At 40.1% G+C, this 18,278-nt stretch overlaps 1 protein-coding gene across 1 annotated transcript; it reads left to right on the top strand.

Moving 5' to 3' along the window:
* The first annotated feature begins 2,093 nt into the window (after positions 1 to 2,093).
* LOC131190374 (E3 ubiquitin-protein ligase TRIM7-like) lies at positions 2,094 to 12,013 on the top strand. Its single transcript, XM_058167694.1, has 7 exons — positions 2,094 to 2,495; positions 2,951 to 3,046; positions 3,165 to 3,395; positions 7,666 to 7,688; positions 9,831 to 9,943; positions 10,463 to 10,495; positions 11,496 to 12,013. The coding sequence occupies exons 1-7, from the start codon at positions 2,094 to 2,096 to the stop codon at positions 12,011 to 12,013; spliced, it is 1,416 nt and encodes a 471-aa protein (XP_058023677.1).
* The last annotated feature ends 6,265 nt before the right edge of the window (positions 12,014 to 18,278 follow it).

Raw genomic sequence — 18,278 nt, 5'->3', positions numbered from 1 at the left:
TTGTCAGGGTTTTGTTTTCCCTGGATGGACCTTTTCCCACACCCCTCCCACTTTCTCTTTCACTTTGTCTTACTTTTTCACACAGAAGGTGGCCAGCCCCGCCCTGCCTAACCCCCCCCCCCGCCTCACCCCCTGCCTTGGCTCATGGTGACAGCACCAGCCTGCTGGACACACTGCGCAGCTGCCTGTGTGGGAAAAAATAAGACACCCCCTTTCGAAAATAACCCCTAGTGCTTATTTGAGGGCCCAAAAGCAAATAAGACCGGGTCTTATTTTCGGGGAAACACAGGTACAGTAGTAGAACAGTAGTCACAGTCAAATTAGCGGTGCATGGTCATTTATTTTATTTTTTATTTTATTTATTTATAATTAAATTTTTTATACCGCCCTTCTCCCAAAGGACTCAGGGCAGTGTACAGCCATCTTAAAATACAATGAATAAATAGCAAATTTAAAAATTTAAAAACAAATATTTAACAAGGCCATCAACTAAAACGGTCTAAGACCGACTTAAAACCCCTTAAAATACAATTAAAATACACTTAAAATATACTCATATTAGTTGTGCTTTCCTGCCTCCATCCCTCCTTCTCCCTCCCTTCCTGTTATTTACAGATATTAAAATAAAAGGCAATTGATGCGATAAAAAGGTCATTTATATCATTAGCAAATAAGGAGCTGCTAAACAAGTGTTTCTTAACCTTGGCAACTTTCAAATGTGCGGAGTTCAACTCTCAGAATTCCCCAGCCAGCATTCAGAATTTAGAATTCAGAATTCGGAATATAGAATTCTGGGGGTTGAAGTCCACACATCTGAAAGTTGCCAAGGTTGAGAAACACTGTTCTAAACACCAAGATTGATGATCTGTAATGATATTATAAATCAAGGTAATAGGTAAGGATGTAGGTTTTTTGTTTGTTTCTAAGCAATTGGCTTCTTATTTTGGATCCATTGCATGACAATGAATAAAAGGAGTACTGTAGAAAGATATTTTATCTTCAGTCTTTTCTCCTGAAGCCCATAACATTTATTTATTTATACGTGCATACATTCAATGTATAAGCATCCCAATTCCCAACAACTCTGGGATTCCTACAATTAAAAAATAAGTGACTAGCTAGTGCACAATTAATCAGTGGAACAGCTTGCCTCTAGAAGTTGTGAATGCTCCAACACTGGAAGTTTTTAAGAAGAGATTTGACAACCATTTGTCTGAAATGGTGTAGGGTTTCCTGCCTGAGCAGAGGGTTGGACTAGAAGACCTCAAAGATCTCTTCCAACTCTGCTTTCTATTCTATTCTACCAGTGGTGGGTTTCAATTTTTTACTACGGGTTCTGTGGGTGTGGCTTGGTGGGCGTGGCAGGGGAAGGATATTGTAAAATCTCCATTCCCACCCCACTCCAGAGGAAGGATACTGCAAAATCTCCATTCCCTCTCCAATCCAGGGGAAGAATACTGCAAAATCCCCATTTCTTCCCAATCTGCTGGGACTTGAGAGGCAGAGAATAGATGGGGGCGGGGCCAGTCAGAATTTTTACTACCAGTTCTCCGAACTACTCAAAATTTCCGCTACCGATTCTCCAGAACTGGTCAGAACCTGCTGAAACCCACCTCTGTATTCTACCTAGTAAATATATTGACTAGAGGGCTCCAGCACTTCCATGTTTATTTAAACAAGCGATTAAAGATGCCCATAAATTCAATAGCATGTGTTTTTTTTCTTTTGAGCAAATATGAAGAAAAATATCCTTTCATTTATTGAAATCCTATTTAAAAAAGGGAGAAATTTACCTTCCACGCCGGAATGGCTCACCATTTGTAGAAAAGACCATCTCTTTAATTATGGAAGTAAAAGTTACTCTAAAACAGGGGTCTCCAATCTTGGTCCCTTTAAGACTTTTGGACTTCAACTCCTAGAGTTCCTCAGCCAGCTTTGCTGGCTGAGGGACTCTGGAGTTGAAGTCCACAAGTCTTAAAGGGACCAAGGTTGGAGACCCTGCTCTAAAACAGTTTTAAAAATAAGTACTGAATGTTTGTTGCTCCCTTTTGCACCTCGTTGTTGCTATTCAGGGAGGGAATTCTCCGTCTGTCATGGCTTCAACCTCACTGGCAGCACCTGAGAGAAATGATGAATTTTGTGACCTGTGTACTAAATATCTGACGGATCCAATATCCATAGAATGCGGACACAACTTCTGTCGGCCTTGCATCACCGATCATTATCGGGAACGGAAAAAAGAAGGGCTTTTTTTCTGTCCTGTTTGCGAAGAGCCGATCCCCGAAGGAAGACTCCGCCGAATCCTGCAGCAGCCCAGAGTGGAGGAAAAACTCAGATTACTTCCAGAAAAGTCATTTGTCTGCCCGAAACACAAAGTGATACTAGATCTGTTTTGTCAAGAGGACGAGAAGCTGATATGTGCTGTTTGTAAGAAGTCATTGGAACATAAAACTCACACTGTGATTTCTCCCAAACAAGCTGCCCAACCATTAAAGGTAGGGAATTCCTATTTAGGGACCTTTGGATTTTCAGTGGCAGCTGCCTATTGCTTCTAACATGTGTTTTACATGCCGCCATCTTTTCCTCTGGAGTTGGTGAAAATCTTGTTTGGATTCTCATTCCAGAGATTTGCTTTTTATTTATTTGTTTGTTTGTTCGTTTGTCGAACATGTAAAAGATAGCAGGTATTGGTATAAACATAAACAAAGGAAGTAAGTACAGATAAATGGGGACAGTAAGACAGGGACGGTAGCAGTGGTGGGTTGCTACTGGTTCACCCCGGTTCGGGCGAACTGGTAGTAGTGGTAGTGGGAGGCTCCACCCACCCACCCAGACATCATCAAATATGATCTGTGCATGCGCAGAAGAAAGAAAGATCCTTATTCTGATGCAAATAAACTTGTAAAATTGAGGATCGTGTTTGAAACATGGCTCAATTTATCTCTTTCAGGACCAGTTACGGAGCCGCATTATACTACTGGAGGAAAAGAAAGATATAATGGAGAGTCATCCTTCAGATGCAGAAAAGGAAATAGCCGAGCTGCTTGTAAGTCTTGTTCATTCTGAATTTTGACAAACCGGCTAATTATCAACTTATCCCAAAAGGTGGTGAAATTGACCTTGACCGCCTCTCTCTCTCCTTCCCTCCCTCCTCTTCATTAAAGGGACAAATGGAAGAAGAGAAGGAGAAGTTAGACAACGTGTTCAAACAACTACACGATTTTCTGCATAAACAGGAAAAACAACTACACAACCGAATGAAAACGGTGGAGAAGGATATTCAAAAAACTAAGGCGGAATATCTGGAAGGGCTTTCAAAGGAACGCACCGTGCTTAAAAGTATCATCCGGGAGATACAGGAGGCGTGTGAGCAGCCAGCGGTGGAGTTCTTAATGGTAAGTTGGTTTTAAAAGAAGATGGTTTTAACATTAGCCTGGGCTCCTCACCAGAGGAGAGCCAGCTCAAAATTTTAATAGGGCACCTTCACTTCCCTAGGATGTGGAAAGATGAAATCATTTGCACTTCTATGACTGTCTGGATTGGTACAGCAACCAAACAGGACAGATAAACACTTCAACAGTTGGTTAGGACAGCAGAAAAAAACAATTGCAACCAGCCTGCTTTCCATGGAGGACCTGTATAGTGCATGCATCAGAAGGAGAGAAAATATCTACAGACCCCGCACATCCTGGACATAAACTGTCTCAACTTCCTCCCCTCAGGATGCCACAATAGGACATTGCAGGCCAAAACAATCAGACGCAGAGACAGTTTTTTCCCTTGCGCCATCACTTTGCTAAACACCTAATTCCCACAGTAGTCCTAAGGATATTTACCCGTGTAGCATGGCTGCATTGCTATTATCCTTCTCATCTTTTTTATTGCCTTCTCTTATTGGTAACATTACGATTATTAATACACTGTTGTTTTGCATGTACACAGAGAGCTTATGGACCAGAGACAAATTCCTTCTGTGTCTAATCACACTTGGCCAAATAAAGCCTGTTCTGTTCTGTTCTGTTCTGTTCTGTTCTGTTCTATTCTATTCTCTCCTACTTCTACTCCTACTCCTATTCCACCCTACCGTACCCTACCCTACCCTACCCTACCCTACCCTACTCTAACCTACCCTACCCTACCCTACTCTGTTCTATTCTATTCTATTCTATTCTATTCTATTCTATTCTATTCTATTCTCTCCTATTTCTACTCCTACTCCTATTCCACCCTACCCTACCCTACCCTACCCTACCCTACTTTACCCTACCCTATTCTATTCTATTCTATTCTATTCTATTCTATTTCTACTCCTACTCCTATTCCACCCTACCCTACCCTACCCTACCCTATTCTATTCTATTCTATTCTATTCTATTCTATTCTATTCTATTCTATTCTATTCTATTCTCTCCTACTCCTACTCCTACTCCTACTCCTACTCCTATTCCACCCTACCCTACCCTACCCTACCCTACCCTACCCTACCCTAACCAACTCTACTCTACTCTACTCTACTCTATTTTACTCTACTCTACTCTACTCTACTCTATTCTACTCTACTCTATTATATTATTTTCTTCATTTTCCTGTTGCTAATAACCAGATCTAGCTTAAGTTTCTTTCATGTTTTTGGAGTAATGAACACTTCTGGTGTTGAGTAATGAAAAACTGCTGGTGGCTTTCTACCACTGCCCCATAGAGAGTATTTGAACTTACTGCACCTGTGTATGGTTTGCCAATTGCACTGTGGCAGATAGGACAGCTCTCCAGAGGGTCAACATCATTGCCCAGAGGATCATTGGTTGCCCTTTTCCCTCTTTGGAAGAGCTTTATAGCTCCCGCTGCCTTAAGAAAGTTCAAAACATTCTTAAAGATCTATCTCATCCTGGGCACCCTTTTTTTGAACTATTACCATCTGGCAGACGGTACAGGATAATAAAAACAAGGACAAATAGGCTGAAAAACAGCTTCTATCTCAGGGCAATAACCATATTGAATTCTACGGTATAGTGCAATATCAGGATTTCAATTTCAGTTATATAAAATGTAAAGGATGTATATTTGTGTATTTATTTTTATAGTTATAACGTACACTGAAGACAGCATTTAATTTTGCTGTACCATGTGCAAAGACAATAAAGTAAACTAACACTAAACTTCTGACATTTTGAAAGATGGACAATCACAAAATATTTTTTATTTATTTTTTATTTGTCACAACATTATATATAAGCATAAGCATGAAATAACTATATGGTATATATTTTTTTATTTTATTTATTTATTCAAATTTATATACCGCCCTATCTCCCGAAGGACTCAGGGCGGTGTACAGGCATTTAAAAGACATATAAATACAATATAAAACAATTAAAAAACTGATTCTAAAAAGCCCGTAAATTTAGAATTAAAATATCAAATAAAACCCAATTTAAAACCAATAATTTAAAATCTAGCTCATATATATAAGTATATATATAACCATAAGTATGTAATAACTATATGAAATTGTATACAATCAAATGGAACATTAGGACAGGAACGGTAGGCATGTTGGTATTCTTATGCACGCCCCTTACAGACCTCTTAGGAATGGGGTGAGGTCAATAGTAGATAGTCTTTGGTTAAAGCTTTGGGGATTTTGGGAAGAGACCACAGAGTCTGGTAGTGCATTCCAGGCATTAACAACTCTGTTATTGAAGTCATATTTTCTGCAATCAAGATTGGAGCGGTTAACATTAAGCTTAAATCTATAATGTGCTTGTGTATTGATGCAATTGAAGCTGAAGTAGTCTTCGACAGGAAGGACGTTGTAATAGATGATTCTATGAGTTAAACTCAGGTCATGTCGAAGGCGGCAGAGTTCTAAATTTTCTAAATCCAGGATTTCAAATCTGGTGGCATAAGGTATTTTGTTGTAAACAGAGGAATGGAGAACTCTTCTTGTAAAATATTTCTGGACACGCTCAATTGTATTAATGTCCGAAATGAGGTATGGGTTCCAGACAGGCGAGCTGTATTCAAGAATTGGTCTAGCAAATGTTTTATATTCTCTGGTTAGTAGTGTAGTGTTTCTGGAGAAGAAGCTACACAAGATTAAGTTTACAACTCTTAAAGCCTTTTTTGCGATGTAGTTGCAGTGGGCTTTGGCACTTAGATCGTTTGATATGAAAAAAAATATCTGTTTATAGGAAATGAAAGAGGTGGAAAGATAAATAACTGTAATGCAACTAACCTGGGTGCAAAGCAGAGACTGGATTTCCCCCCAGAATATAAATGGTTCCTTTGAACTTACTGCTGCTATAGTAATCCATGTCGCAAAAATGCAAATGTCTGTGTCTAAAAAAGAAGTTAACTCTGCAAACTAATGGCAAAATTGTGGTTTGTGGGTCTTAGACAATCTTTTGAAACAATTTCACAACAAAGAGATTAGTAGCTTTCCTTCCAAAGCTGAATAAAAAGCTGTGGTGTAAACACGACTCCCATGCTAGGAACCATAGTTCTCTGTTATTTAGAATATATCCTAAAACTCATTCATATTTGATACTTTCAATGCCCAGGACCCATTTTTCCTCTATTTATCTTTCTCTTTTCCCAACTTCCTAACTGTCTTTCCACTCATGCTATTTAAATATACAAAATTTCTAGGATTTTTTTCCCCCTTAAAAAACTCCATGGGCATGCGCTAATGCAGGGGTCTCCAACCTTGGTCCCTTTAAGACTTGTGGACTTCAACTCCCAGAGTTCCTCAGCCAGCTTTGCTGGCTGAGGGACTCTGGGAGTTGAAGTCCACAAGTCTTAAAGGGACCAAGGTTGGAGATCCCTGTGCTAATGGGAATTCAGATCTCCTCCAAAGTAAATTGAACCTCATAGCTATTCAGTTAATATTTTAAATTTTTAAATTTTCGGCCACAATATAATATGTTTTTTTTTATTTCTTTTAATCTGTATATACTGTATTTTTACTTGGCTGTACACCGCCCTGAGTCCTTCGGGAGAAGGGCGGTATAAAAATCGAAATAAATAAATAAATAAATAAATAAATATAATTTCCTTGAGAAGCAATGTTAGGTACCCCGTGTTGATGTCAATTGAACAAGACCTCAATTCATGTGAGCAGCTTTGAACCGATACCTTGCAATGTCTAATTTAGCATTTTTCAACCTTGGCAACCTTAAAATGTTAGGACTTTAACTCCCATCATTTTCCAGCCAGCATATCTGACTAACAAATTCTGGGAATTTTTTTTAAGTCCACACATCTTAAAGTTGTTAAAGTTAAGGAACACTGGTTTAATTATGACTGGAGAATCAATAAATTCAATTAAAGTGAAGGAGTTGTGAATAAGAGCATCTTATCAAGTACATGGTCAAGAGCATTTAGTAGGGAGCTTCATCTGCTCTGTTAGTCTCCCAGTGAGGCTATAGCTTCTTCAAAAATCCAGAGAACATCATAGCTTAGAGAGAGGTCTCCAAACATGGCCACTTTAAGACTTGGGGACTTCGACTCCCAGAATTCACTAGCCAGCATGGCTGGGTGAGTTATTCTGGGAGTTGAAGTCCACAAGTTTTAAAGTGACCAAGTTTAGAAACCTCTGAAGGCTTAAGCAACCTTCTTACTTTACTCTATTACAAAGAGTTAGATCTCTTTTTCTTTTCTTTGTAGGATTTTAAAGCCAACATGCAAAGGTAAGTAGATCCTGCTCATTTCCTCCCATCCTTTCTAAGACCATGTAGCAGAAACTAGGCCACCGTTCTGGACTTCAGATCCGGTCAACCGAAAGGAGGCATGGTCAATGATAGGAAACAGTGGGAGTTGAAGCACGTGGAGAACATGGCTTTCCAGACTCTCTTTGTTTGGGAAGTGTAGAATTCCACTCTTTCTTTCCCTTTATTTTTCAATGAAACTAAGAGCGATTTTTAAAAATGTACAGGTGCATGTGTTTGTGAAAAAGATAACTAAAAGGACAGAACGATAAACTGAAATAACAGCTCTGCTCAAGCTGACTAGTTAGGTAAAAATAAAGGTTCCCCTCACACATATCTGCCAGTTGTTCCCGACTCTAGGGGGCGGTGCTCATCTCTGTTTCAAAGCTGAAGAGCCAGCGCTGTCTGAAGACGACTCCATGGTCATGTGGCCTGCATGACTAAGTGCCAAAGGCGCACAGAACGCTGTTACCTTCCTACCAAAGATGGTCCCTATTTTTCTACTTGCATTTTTTACGTGCTTTCGAATTGCTAGGTTGGCAGAAGCTGGGACAAGTAATGGGAGCTCACCCCGTTATGCGGCACTAGGGATTCCAACTGCTGCATTGCCGACCTTTTGATTGACAAACTCAGCATCTTAGCCACTGAGCCACCGCGTTACCTTTACATTAGTTACCTTCCTCCTAATAAGAGTGCTCTTTTTCTCTTAGCTTAAAAAACACATTTTTGAAGCAAATATTCTTCCTGTCCGTATCTTAGGTTGCAGCCTTCTATTTATTTAATATTGGAAGGAAAACGTTGGTTTTAGTACGCTGCTCTAGGATAGCCTTAAACACACATGCCCAAAGCTATATTGATAATCAGGATCCCTTTGATTATCCTTAGCAAAACATTAGAGCAAGTTTTATATAGTGATATAGTGCTAAACTCCCTGCTCTTTTTAATTTTTAATTTTGGAGCCCCTTCAAGTGAGTCTTGACTTCCAGCAAGTGCCTGGCTAAGGTAATTTTTTTGGCAAGATTTTAGAAGGGGTTTGCTTTTGCCTTTTTCTCTCTGGAGTTGGAAGCGAGGGACTGGCTCAGGTCCCCCAGCTGCCTTTGCACCTAAAGTGGATCTAGAACTCACCTTCTCCCAGTTTCTTACTCGGTATCTTAGCCACTATACCAAACTGGCCTTAGGTTGGGGAGAACTTAATTGTAGTTAAATGTTACATGATTTTTATCTGGGCGTGCTTACATTTTGGATTATGACCGACACTAAGCTTTTCAATAGGGGATGCGGTGGCTTAGTGGCTAAGACACTGAGCTTGTTGATCAAAAGGTTGGCAGTTCAGCAGTTCAAATCCCTAGTGCCGCGTAATGGGTTGAGCTCCCGTTACTTGTCCCAGTTTCTGCCAACCTAGCAGTTCGAAAGCACCTAAAAAATGCAAGTAGAAAAATGGGGACCATCTTGGTGGGAAGGTAACAGTGTTCCGTGCACCTTTGGCATTGAGTGATGCTGGCCACATGACCATGGAGACGTCTTCGGACAGCGCTGGCTCTTCAGCTTTGAAACGGGGATGAGCACCGCCCCTAGAGCTGGAAACAACTACCATGCATGTGCGGGAGAACCTTTAACTTTTAAGGCATTCAAGCTAACTTGATTTGAAAAATAGTGCCTGCACTCCCCATCCCATGTATCTTATAAATGTTATTAATATGGTAAGGGGAGACATATGACAGTCCTTTTACCATCAGAGCTGCCTATCTGAAGGAACTCAACCATCTTCTAAGCCATTTCAACTCATTTGCTTGTAAGTTGTTGATACCATCATTTTTCTTACCATGTTTCCCCGAAAATAACACCCTTATATTTTTCTGAACCCTGAAATAAGCGCTTGGCCTTATTGCCATGCGCTCAAAAACCCGATGGGGCTTATTATCAGGGGATGTCTTATTTTGGGGAAAACAGGGAAGCATCTTTAGCACCTTTGCCTAGAATATCAACGGCACTGCTTTCTGCAAAATAACATATCTCTAGACTATTAAGCACCCCTTTCCTTGTGCCAAATGTTCTCCAAACTATTCCCATTGCCACTGTATGTTTGGAGCTGCCACTTGTCTTTATTTTGTTTCTGTTTCCCAGGTATGACAAAGCACTTGAAAACCCAGTTGCTTTCCCTCTGGAGCTGAAATGGAGGTCCTGGGATTTCTGTGATATCAATCCTTTTCTGGAAAATTCTGGAAATATATTCAATGGTAATGTAGAATTGATGTTTCTGTTTGATGTTTCACATGATTTAGGTGCAAAACAGGGTGTCTGCAGGGGAAGGCCCCCCCCAGAGAGGAGCATAGTTTTGCTCACATGATCACCAATACAATCTTGGCACTCGTCTACCAGATGCCCTTATCCAAAACAAATGTTGACTTTCCTTTCCTTTCCTTTCCTTTCCTTTCCTTTCCTTTCCTTTCCTTTCCTTTCCTTCCCCTTTTCCTTTTTCCTTTTTCTTCCTTTTTTCCTCTCCTCTCCCCTCTCCTCCCTCCCCTCTAATCCATACGTTTTTCCTGTCCTTCCTATAAAACAAATTATTAATTTACATTGGCTATTATTGGAATCTAATGGCTAGATTCAAAAGAGAAAAGTGTATTGGCTTCCTGCCAAATTCTTGTTGGTTTCTATTTAATGTTTCCCTAGCATGCAATGTTGTTGTATAAACCGCTTTTGTTCTTCCTGGGTTTATGTTAGTGCTTCAAGTTCTCTTCCTTTTTTTTCCTCAGAGTCTCTGATGGCTGGACTTCAGTTGCAGAAAGGTAAATTCTGTTGTCAGGAAGACGGCGTAAGAGCTTAGAAGGAATAGCAATTTATTGGAAAGTTGGTTTGTTACATTTCCTTGGAGTTCCGTTTCTAGACATTTCCAAACCACCAGGGAGCATCTTAGAATTAATAGTTGAAAGCAGTGGTGAAATTCAAATTTTTTTACTACCGGTTCTGTGGGTGTGGCTTGGTGGGTGTGGCAGGGGAAGGAGACTGAAAAATCTCCATTCCCACCCCACTCTGGGACCAGCCAGAGGTGGTATTTGCCGGTTCTCTGAACTACTCAAAATTTCCACTACCGGTTCTGCAGAACCTGTCAGAACCTGCTGGATTTCACCCCTGGTTGAAAGACACAAAAGGCAGAACGGTTGTGGATGATAGAAGCTTTGTGCAACATATGTGAAATGACCAGATTTCACCTAGGAGTCTTGTGTAGGTCTCAGAATAATAGATTTAAGTTACAGGGAGGCAGCCTCTGATTCAGTTCCTCTATCAATCTGCTCTTTCTGTCAGGATGAGTTTGATAGAGAAATCAATGATCAGAGGAAGGGATGATCTCTGATGGATGGACAATCTTCTTAATAGGAACTCCTGCTCTAAAATGAGTGATCCTTTAGAATTACAGCAATGGCACTTAGACTTATATACTGCTTCACAGTGCTTTACAGCCCTCTCTAAGGGGTTTACAGAGCCAGCCTATTGTCTGCCAACAATCTGGGTCCTCATTTTACTGACCTCGGAAGGATGGAAGGCTGAGTCAACCTTGAGCCGGTCAGGATCGAACACCTGGCAGTGGGCAGAGTTAGCCTGCAATGCTGCATTCTAACCATTGCATCACTACAGCTCTAGATATCCAGATATTGTATATAGAGGTATCCCGTTCTTGAGCCATGTAGGGCCTTATAACGGGACAACCGTCATATTTTCAATATCACACTGCCATTTTAACTGACTCCGCTTATCTTTTCTTTCCCCATCTTTCTCCCCTCTCAACAGAACATGTATTTCTGGATCCAGACACAGCTCACCCTCGTCTCATTTTGACAGACGATTGTAAAAGTCTGAAAATGGGCGAATTTTATCAATCTCTACCCAAAACCCCAGAAAGATTTGATGAATGGCCTTTTGTGTTGGCCTGCTCAGGATTCACTACCGGCAGGCATTTCTGGGAAGTTGCTGTGGGGACAGAAGACACCTGGGGTGTCGGAGTTGCCCAGAAGTCTGTCAGGAGAAAAGGAGATATTGAATTTAGTCCAGAAGAAGGGTTCTGGGCTGTGGGGAAGTGGGATGGCAACTATACAGCGTACAATCCTCCCTTTTATACTCCCTTGACTTTGCGTAGGATGCCCAAGAAAATCAGAATAGTTCTGAACTACGAAGGGGGATGGGTGACTTTTTTTGATGCCGATACAGGAGCTCCTCTCTTTGCATTTTCTCCACCCCCTTTCGCTGGAGAGGTGATCCTTCCCTTATTTTACGTGTTTGGAAACGCTCGCCTTTCCATCGCTCATTAAGGCTGTTACGTCTGCTTCTCAGTCTTGGTTGTAGTATTTGTCGAGTCTGGAAAAAAATCAATAATCAAGAAGAGCAAGAAACGAATGGGGATCTAAGGTGGCTTTCCACCTTAGTCTCGATCCCTCTAGGTCTGGTGGGGCTTCAGCTTTCAGGTTTTCCAAGTCAGTGTGATTGTTTTCCATCCTACCTTCCGGAAGGTGCAAGTCCCAGCACGTATGAAGAGGCTCAACGAGGAAAATGCTAACTGAAAAGGAATTCTGACAGCTCTATCAAACCTCCATTATCTTTCAGCAGCTAACTGATGCAGAGTTCATCTTTATTTCTTTAAAGAAATAATAACATTACGGCCCAAAAGTAACATTTCTCCTCAGCAAAGAAACAGGGCTTCTCATAGGATGAGAGGGTCTTTATCTCAAGACCATGACGATTTCCAGATAAGTGGACTTCAACTCCCAGAACTTTCATTCTCTAGCCATGGTGGCTGTGGAATTCTGGGATTTGAAGTCCACGCACCTGGGAATGACCAAGGTTGGGAAACACTGTCTTGACTGATCTTCCTTCCAGCTTTAAAACTGCCAAATTTGTTAGGAATGGATCTTTTTTATATATATAAATTTGTAAAGCAATTCCTTCTGCTCAGCTTCCTGGGTAGGAAGATGACTAGGGCTGTTTGGTTGTCATGCCATCTAAATCAACAATGTACCATGGCTTGCCTTTCCACATCGCCTTCAGTTCAGAATTTTAGCACAGCTGTGGGTAACTTCACCATGTCCTATTATCAACCTCAAGAAAACTCGTGGTTTTTTCAAGCTCCCATTACAGAAACATCTTGGGGACTTCACGCAGCTGCTATTGTCCGTCCGTCCTGTCATGTTTTTTGAAAATATCTACTGATATAAAGAATCCTTACTATTGATTTTGTGTCATAAAGGTACATTTGTGGAACTATGGAAGCATATTTTGTATGTGTTTGTGTGTGTGTGTGTGTGTGTGTGTGTGTGTATACATATATATATATATATGCCAGTCTTTTTCAATCTTAGCAACTAAGCAACTAAGCAACTTAGCAACTAAGATGTGGGGACTTCAACTCCCAGCATTCCCCCAATCACCATGCTGCCATTGCACAGCGGAGACGTTTTGGAATTCTAATTTTATCACAATGGAGCTGTTTTGAACTTGACCAATCTACAATAACTAAAGAATGCTTTAGTTTAGATAAATAAAGAGAACTGTATTGACTGTCTATGGAGATTCTCAGACATCCAGGTTATGGTTGTCCCAAAGGTCCTTTTTCAAGAGGCAACTGGACTTCATTTTTCCTCAAAGACATTCCGCTTCTCATACTAGAAGCTTCTTCAGTTTTGAGTGAATGGTCGAGGATGGAAGAACTTATATTTCTTGCAGTCATCTGTCCATTAGTATTTTTTCTAAGAATCATTGAGGCTACATGGAGGTTTATCTGTGTCCTCAGGGTCATCTGAATCAGAGTGGAAAAGGGTGTGGAACTGTACTGTTCAGATAGTGAATTATAGTGAATTAGTTCCCTTAAGAATTAAGAGCTGTCTCCTTAAGAAATTGCATTGTGTGAGATGTAGAGAGAGATTGCATTATGGGAAATGTAGTCCATGGCATGTGACCACATCTATGTGTCTGATTGGCCACTGAGGCGCTCTGTCTGGGATGTAGAACAAAGCCCTGGCCATTATGATTTGCCATGGAGGAGAGAAGCATGCTTTCTGAACAGGGGGACAGATCTACTGTCATTTTAACTAGGAAATGGGACAGATGAAATAAGGATGAATCTCACCTTGACTCACCATGATTGTATGTCCATGATTTGAGGATACCCGAAATAAACTTGATCTGTATGAAAACCTGTTTGCTAGAGTTTAACTGCCTGTTCCCAGTGGAGCCAGATGCTTTGGGAATGGAACAGGAACTGTTTGGAATTGCTGAAAGGACTGTATTGTAAAGAGGAGATAGGTAGTGTCATATTCCTCACCCTCTGTTGAGAGAGGGCTGTTCAGTCTTAATGTAGACAACCTCTTTAAGTCCCTCTTTCAAACCAGCAGTCCTCTCTGTCCACAATGTGGACTTCGCTGTCTTCAAAAGAATGTCCTTTATCTTTCAAATGGAGATGGACTGCTGAATCTTGTCCTGATGAGTTTGTGGTGCCATATGCATGGTGACTCTCAGAAAGAGTGCTAATGACCAGATAACTGCAAGGAATCCTTCAATCCTCCACCTTCTGACAATCAAAGACAATGGAGAAACTGTATTTACTTAACAACAGTGTTGCTAGCTTAACAACTGCAGTGATTCCTACCCTCAACTGCAGTGACTCCTACCCTCAAAACGACGCTATAGAGCACTGCACACCAGAACAACTAGACACAAGAACAGTTTTTTCCCCGAAGGCCATCACTCTGCTAAACAAATAATTCCCTCAACACTGTCAGACTATTTACTGAATCTGCACTACTATTAATCTTCTCATAGTTCCCATCACCAATCTCTTTCCACTTATGACTGTATGACTGTAACTTGTTGCTGGCAATCCTTATGATTTATATTGCTATATTGATCATCAATTGTGTTGTAAATGTTGTACCTTGATGAACGTATCTTTTCTTTTATGTACACTGAGAGCATATGCACCAAGACAAATTCCTTGTGTGTCCAATCACACTTGGCCAATAAAATTCTATTCTATTCTATTCACTTAACTGTGACAAGAAAGATGATGAAATGGGACAAAGCACACTTAAGGACTGTCTTGCTTAATAAGAGAAATGTTGGGTTCAATTGTGGTTGAAGACTGAGGACTACCTGTATGAGAGCTGCTAGCCCAGAACAAGTTATTCCTCTGTCTCCCAAGGTCATTCCCACAGATCATTGCCAACAGTGGTCCCCTTGGAAGTGTTACAAGGAAAGGTGACTTGATGGGGGCTGTGAGTGGATGATCCTCTGCATGTTCATGTCTTTTAAGGGGAAGCAAAGTGAAAATAAAGAGTGCCCAACAACTTTTAAAGAAGTAAGAGGGCATGATGGCTCAAGACTCTGAGCTTGTCAGTTGGAAAGCTGACAGCTGGGGTTTGAGACCCAAGCACCACATGAGTGGGTCCTCACCTCAGCTCCTGCCCACCTAGCAGTTCAAAAAACTGCAAATGTGAGTAGGTAAATTGGTACCACTTTGGTGGGAAGGTCACATCATTCCATGCACCTCGGCATATAGTCATGCTGGCCACAGAACCATGGAAGTATCTTCAGACAATGCTGGCTGCCACAGCTAAGAAATGGAATGAGAACCTCCTTCTAGAGTTGGACATGACTAGACAGGGGAAAGCAGGGGTGAAATGCTCCCAGTTTGGACCGGATGATCCGATCCGGTAGCGATGGAGGCAGGTGATTCGGAAAACCGGTAGCAAAAATCCCTGCTCCCCCCATGCCCAGCTGAGCTGCGCAATCATCAGAGTTTTTTTTTTACTTTTTAAAAGCATTTTTCTTTGGCCAAAAAAATGCTTTTAAAACTAAAAAAAAGCCACTGATGATCGCGCGGCTCAGCTGGGATCATCAGAGGCTTTTAAAAGCATTTTTTCTACAACCTCTTCGGCCGAAGAGCTTGTAAAAAATGCTTTTAAAAGGCTCTGGTGATCCCAGCTGAATTGCCTGATCGTCAATGGCTTTTCTTTTCTTTTAAAAGCATTTTTTTGCCTTTAAAAGAAAAGAAAAGCCTCTGACGATCAGGCAACTCAGCTGGGATCATCAGAGGAGCCTTTTTTTTTAAATAAAGTTTTTTATTTTATACACATTAAAACGAAAGACAAGACATACAACATTTATATACATATCACTGTTTATCAGCTATTCAAGGCAGTCCTTTCCTATTATTTAGACATATTTTAATTCTAACTTATTCTACTTTTATTTAGAGAGTTTTTTAACTTTTAAAAGCATTTTTTCTTTGGCCGAAAAAATGCTTTTAAAACTAAAAAAAAGCCACTGATGATCGCGCGGCTCAGCTGGGATCATCAGAGGCTTTTAAAAGCATTTTTTCTACAACGTCTTCGGTCGAAGAGCTTGTAAAAATGCTTTTAAAAGGCTCTGGTGATCCCAGCTGAATTGCCTGATCGTCAATGGCTTTTCTTTTCTTTTAAAAGCATTTTTTTGCCTTTAAAAGAAAAGAAAAGCCTCTGATGATCAGGCAACTCAGCTGGGATCATCAGAGGAGCCTTTTTTTTTTTAATAAAGTTTTTTATTTTATACACATTAAAACAGAAGACAAGACATACAACATTTATATACATATCACTGTTTATCAGCTATTCAAGGCAGTCCTTTCCTATTATTTATACATATTTTAATTCTAACTTATTCTATTTTTATTTAGAGGAGCCTTTTAAAAGCATTTTTTCTACAACCCTCTTTGCCCAAAGAGGTTGTAGAAAAATGCTTTTAAAAGTTAAAAAAAAAAGAATTGGCCACGCCCACCCAGTCACATTAAGCCCGAGAGGGGTCAAACACATTGTAAGTCACCAGTTCCTGTTGACCTCCAAGAGATCCAGTCTTGAATTCCTTTCTCTCCTTAACTCCTGTGAATTTCCCTTGACCGTTAGTTGGCCAGATTTTTGTAGAGAGCTTGACTTTACAGTAAATATACTCATTTGAACTGCCTGAATTTCCTAATTTTCTCGGCTCTTGACAAATATTTTAAAATAGATAAATGAATGCCCAATACGAGGGAGAACAGAAATTGTCTGCAATCTTCCCAACAGAACCACAGACAAAATCTCTACTGGTTATTGTACAATTTCTAGCAAGGTTTAGAATCTATTTCAGATGCATTTGGAATGAACGTGCTTTGTCCTGATCATGAGTGGTGGAAAAAATTCCAATGTATATTTTTTATTTAACACTAAAGCTTTACCCTAAATTCTATCTTCTTAATTGTCCATTTAATGATAAGATTTTTTTTTTTACAGCTGTGCCAATTTTTATTTTTCATTTATTTATAAAATGTATAGGCCGATCTTTTTACCATAACATAATTCTATCTGCTAATGTTGTATCAATGATCCCAAATATCAATAAAATGTATTCATTTAGTGGGAATAAATCTATTCAGGCATGTGTAATGAATACCTTCTTACTTCTATTCCTTCTGCAGATGAAGATGCTCAGCTTGTTGAAATAACAGACTCTTGTATATCAAAGCTTCTATACTTCATTTCGAATGTTACTGTAATGCCCTTATATTTAGAGCAGTGTTTCTCAGCCTCAGAAATTTTAATATATGTGGATTTACAAATCTAAAATTGCTGAGGTGGAGAAATGCTGATTTAGAATAATGTGTATATCTCCTTCCCTTATTAGCTGTAAAGCAATTTCTTCTTCACATTGGGGGATCTTCACAGTATATGTTCGAACTATCTTTGATCAGTATTCTGTATAATAGAATAACAGAGACTGGAGGTCTAGTCCAACCCTCTGCTCAAGCAGGAAACCCTATATTGTTTCAGACAAATGGTTGCCCAATCTCTTCTTAAAAGTCTCCAGTGTTGGAGCAGTCCATTGTTCTAACTGTCAGGAAATTTCTCCTTATTTCTAGGTTGGTTCTCTCCTTAATTAATTTCTCCTCAATTTCTAAAATGGTAAAGATGTCAGAAGTAGCAGAGCTGGAACAACTGACTTTGTTGGTCAGGAATAAAACCACAATTTGTTTCTTAATTAAATTTCTATGCCACCCATCTCAACTAAGTAACTCTGGGGGGTTTACAGCAACATATAAAAACAACATAAACACATGATTAAAAGCATAAGAGAATTAAGAACAAAGCTAAAATGTGTGAATGATGACGATGACGATGACGATGATGATGATGATGATGGGAGCAGCCTCCAGCCACCATGGATTGGAAATTATTCTTGGATTGAGTAATATTCTTAGACCCCCGATGATAACTGGCAGAGCCAAGTCTCAACATTCCTCTGGAAAACTAGAAGAAGGGAAACTTTTTGTGGAAAATGGAAAAAAGTGAAATGATTTCTGGGTGTCAGCCTCCGCTTTAATTTAGTGTATTTCTCCTACTAGATTATCTGACTATTTTATTACCTTGTTAAAAGTTTGCTCTACTGATTGTCTTACATGCTTTATGGAGAAGTGGGGGAGGTTTTCACTGTTCCCAGCGTCGGCTGACATTGTATGTGGGGGAGAGGGGAAATGCCATTTTCAAAACCAGAGGTTTGAATTGTGTTGGCGCG

The sequence above is a fragment of the Ahaetulla prasina genome, chromosome 2, assembly GCF_028640845.1.
Source record: "Ahaetulla prasina isolate Xishuangbanna chromosome 2, ASM2864084v1, whole genome shotgun sequence".
Classification (NCBI taxonomy): domain Eukaryota; kingdom Metazoa; phylum Chordata; class Lepidosauria; order Squamata; family Colubridae; genus Ahaetulla; species Ahaetulla prasina.
The sequence above is the reverse complement of the archived record's forward strand: the minus strand, read 5'-3'. Positions and strand labels throughout refer to the sequence as shown.

What these genes read in the sequence shown, in the direction of transcription:
- LOC131190374 (XM_058167694.1), top strand. Translation starts at nt 2,094, where the DNA reads ATGGCTTCAACCTCACTGGCAGCACCTGAGAGAAATGATGAATTTTGT. An exon ending in AGGAAATAGCCGAGCTGCTT is followed by an intron (nt 3,047 to 3,164) that starts GTAAGTCTTGTT and finishes TCTTCATTAAAG; the next exon opens with GGACAAATGGAAGAAGAGAA. An exon ending in TTCTGGAAATATATTCAATG is followed by an intron (nt 9,944 to 10,462) that starts GTAATGTAGAAT and finishes TTTTTTCCTCAG; the next exon opens with AGTCTCTGATGGCTGGACTT.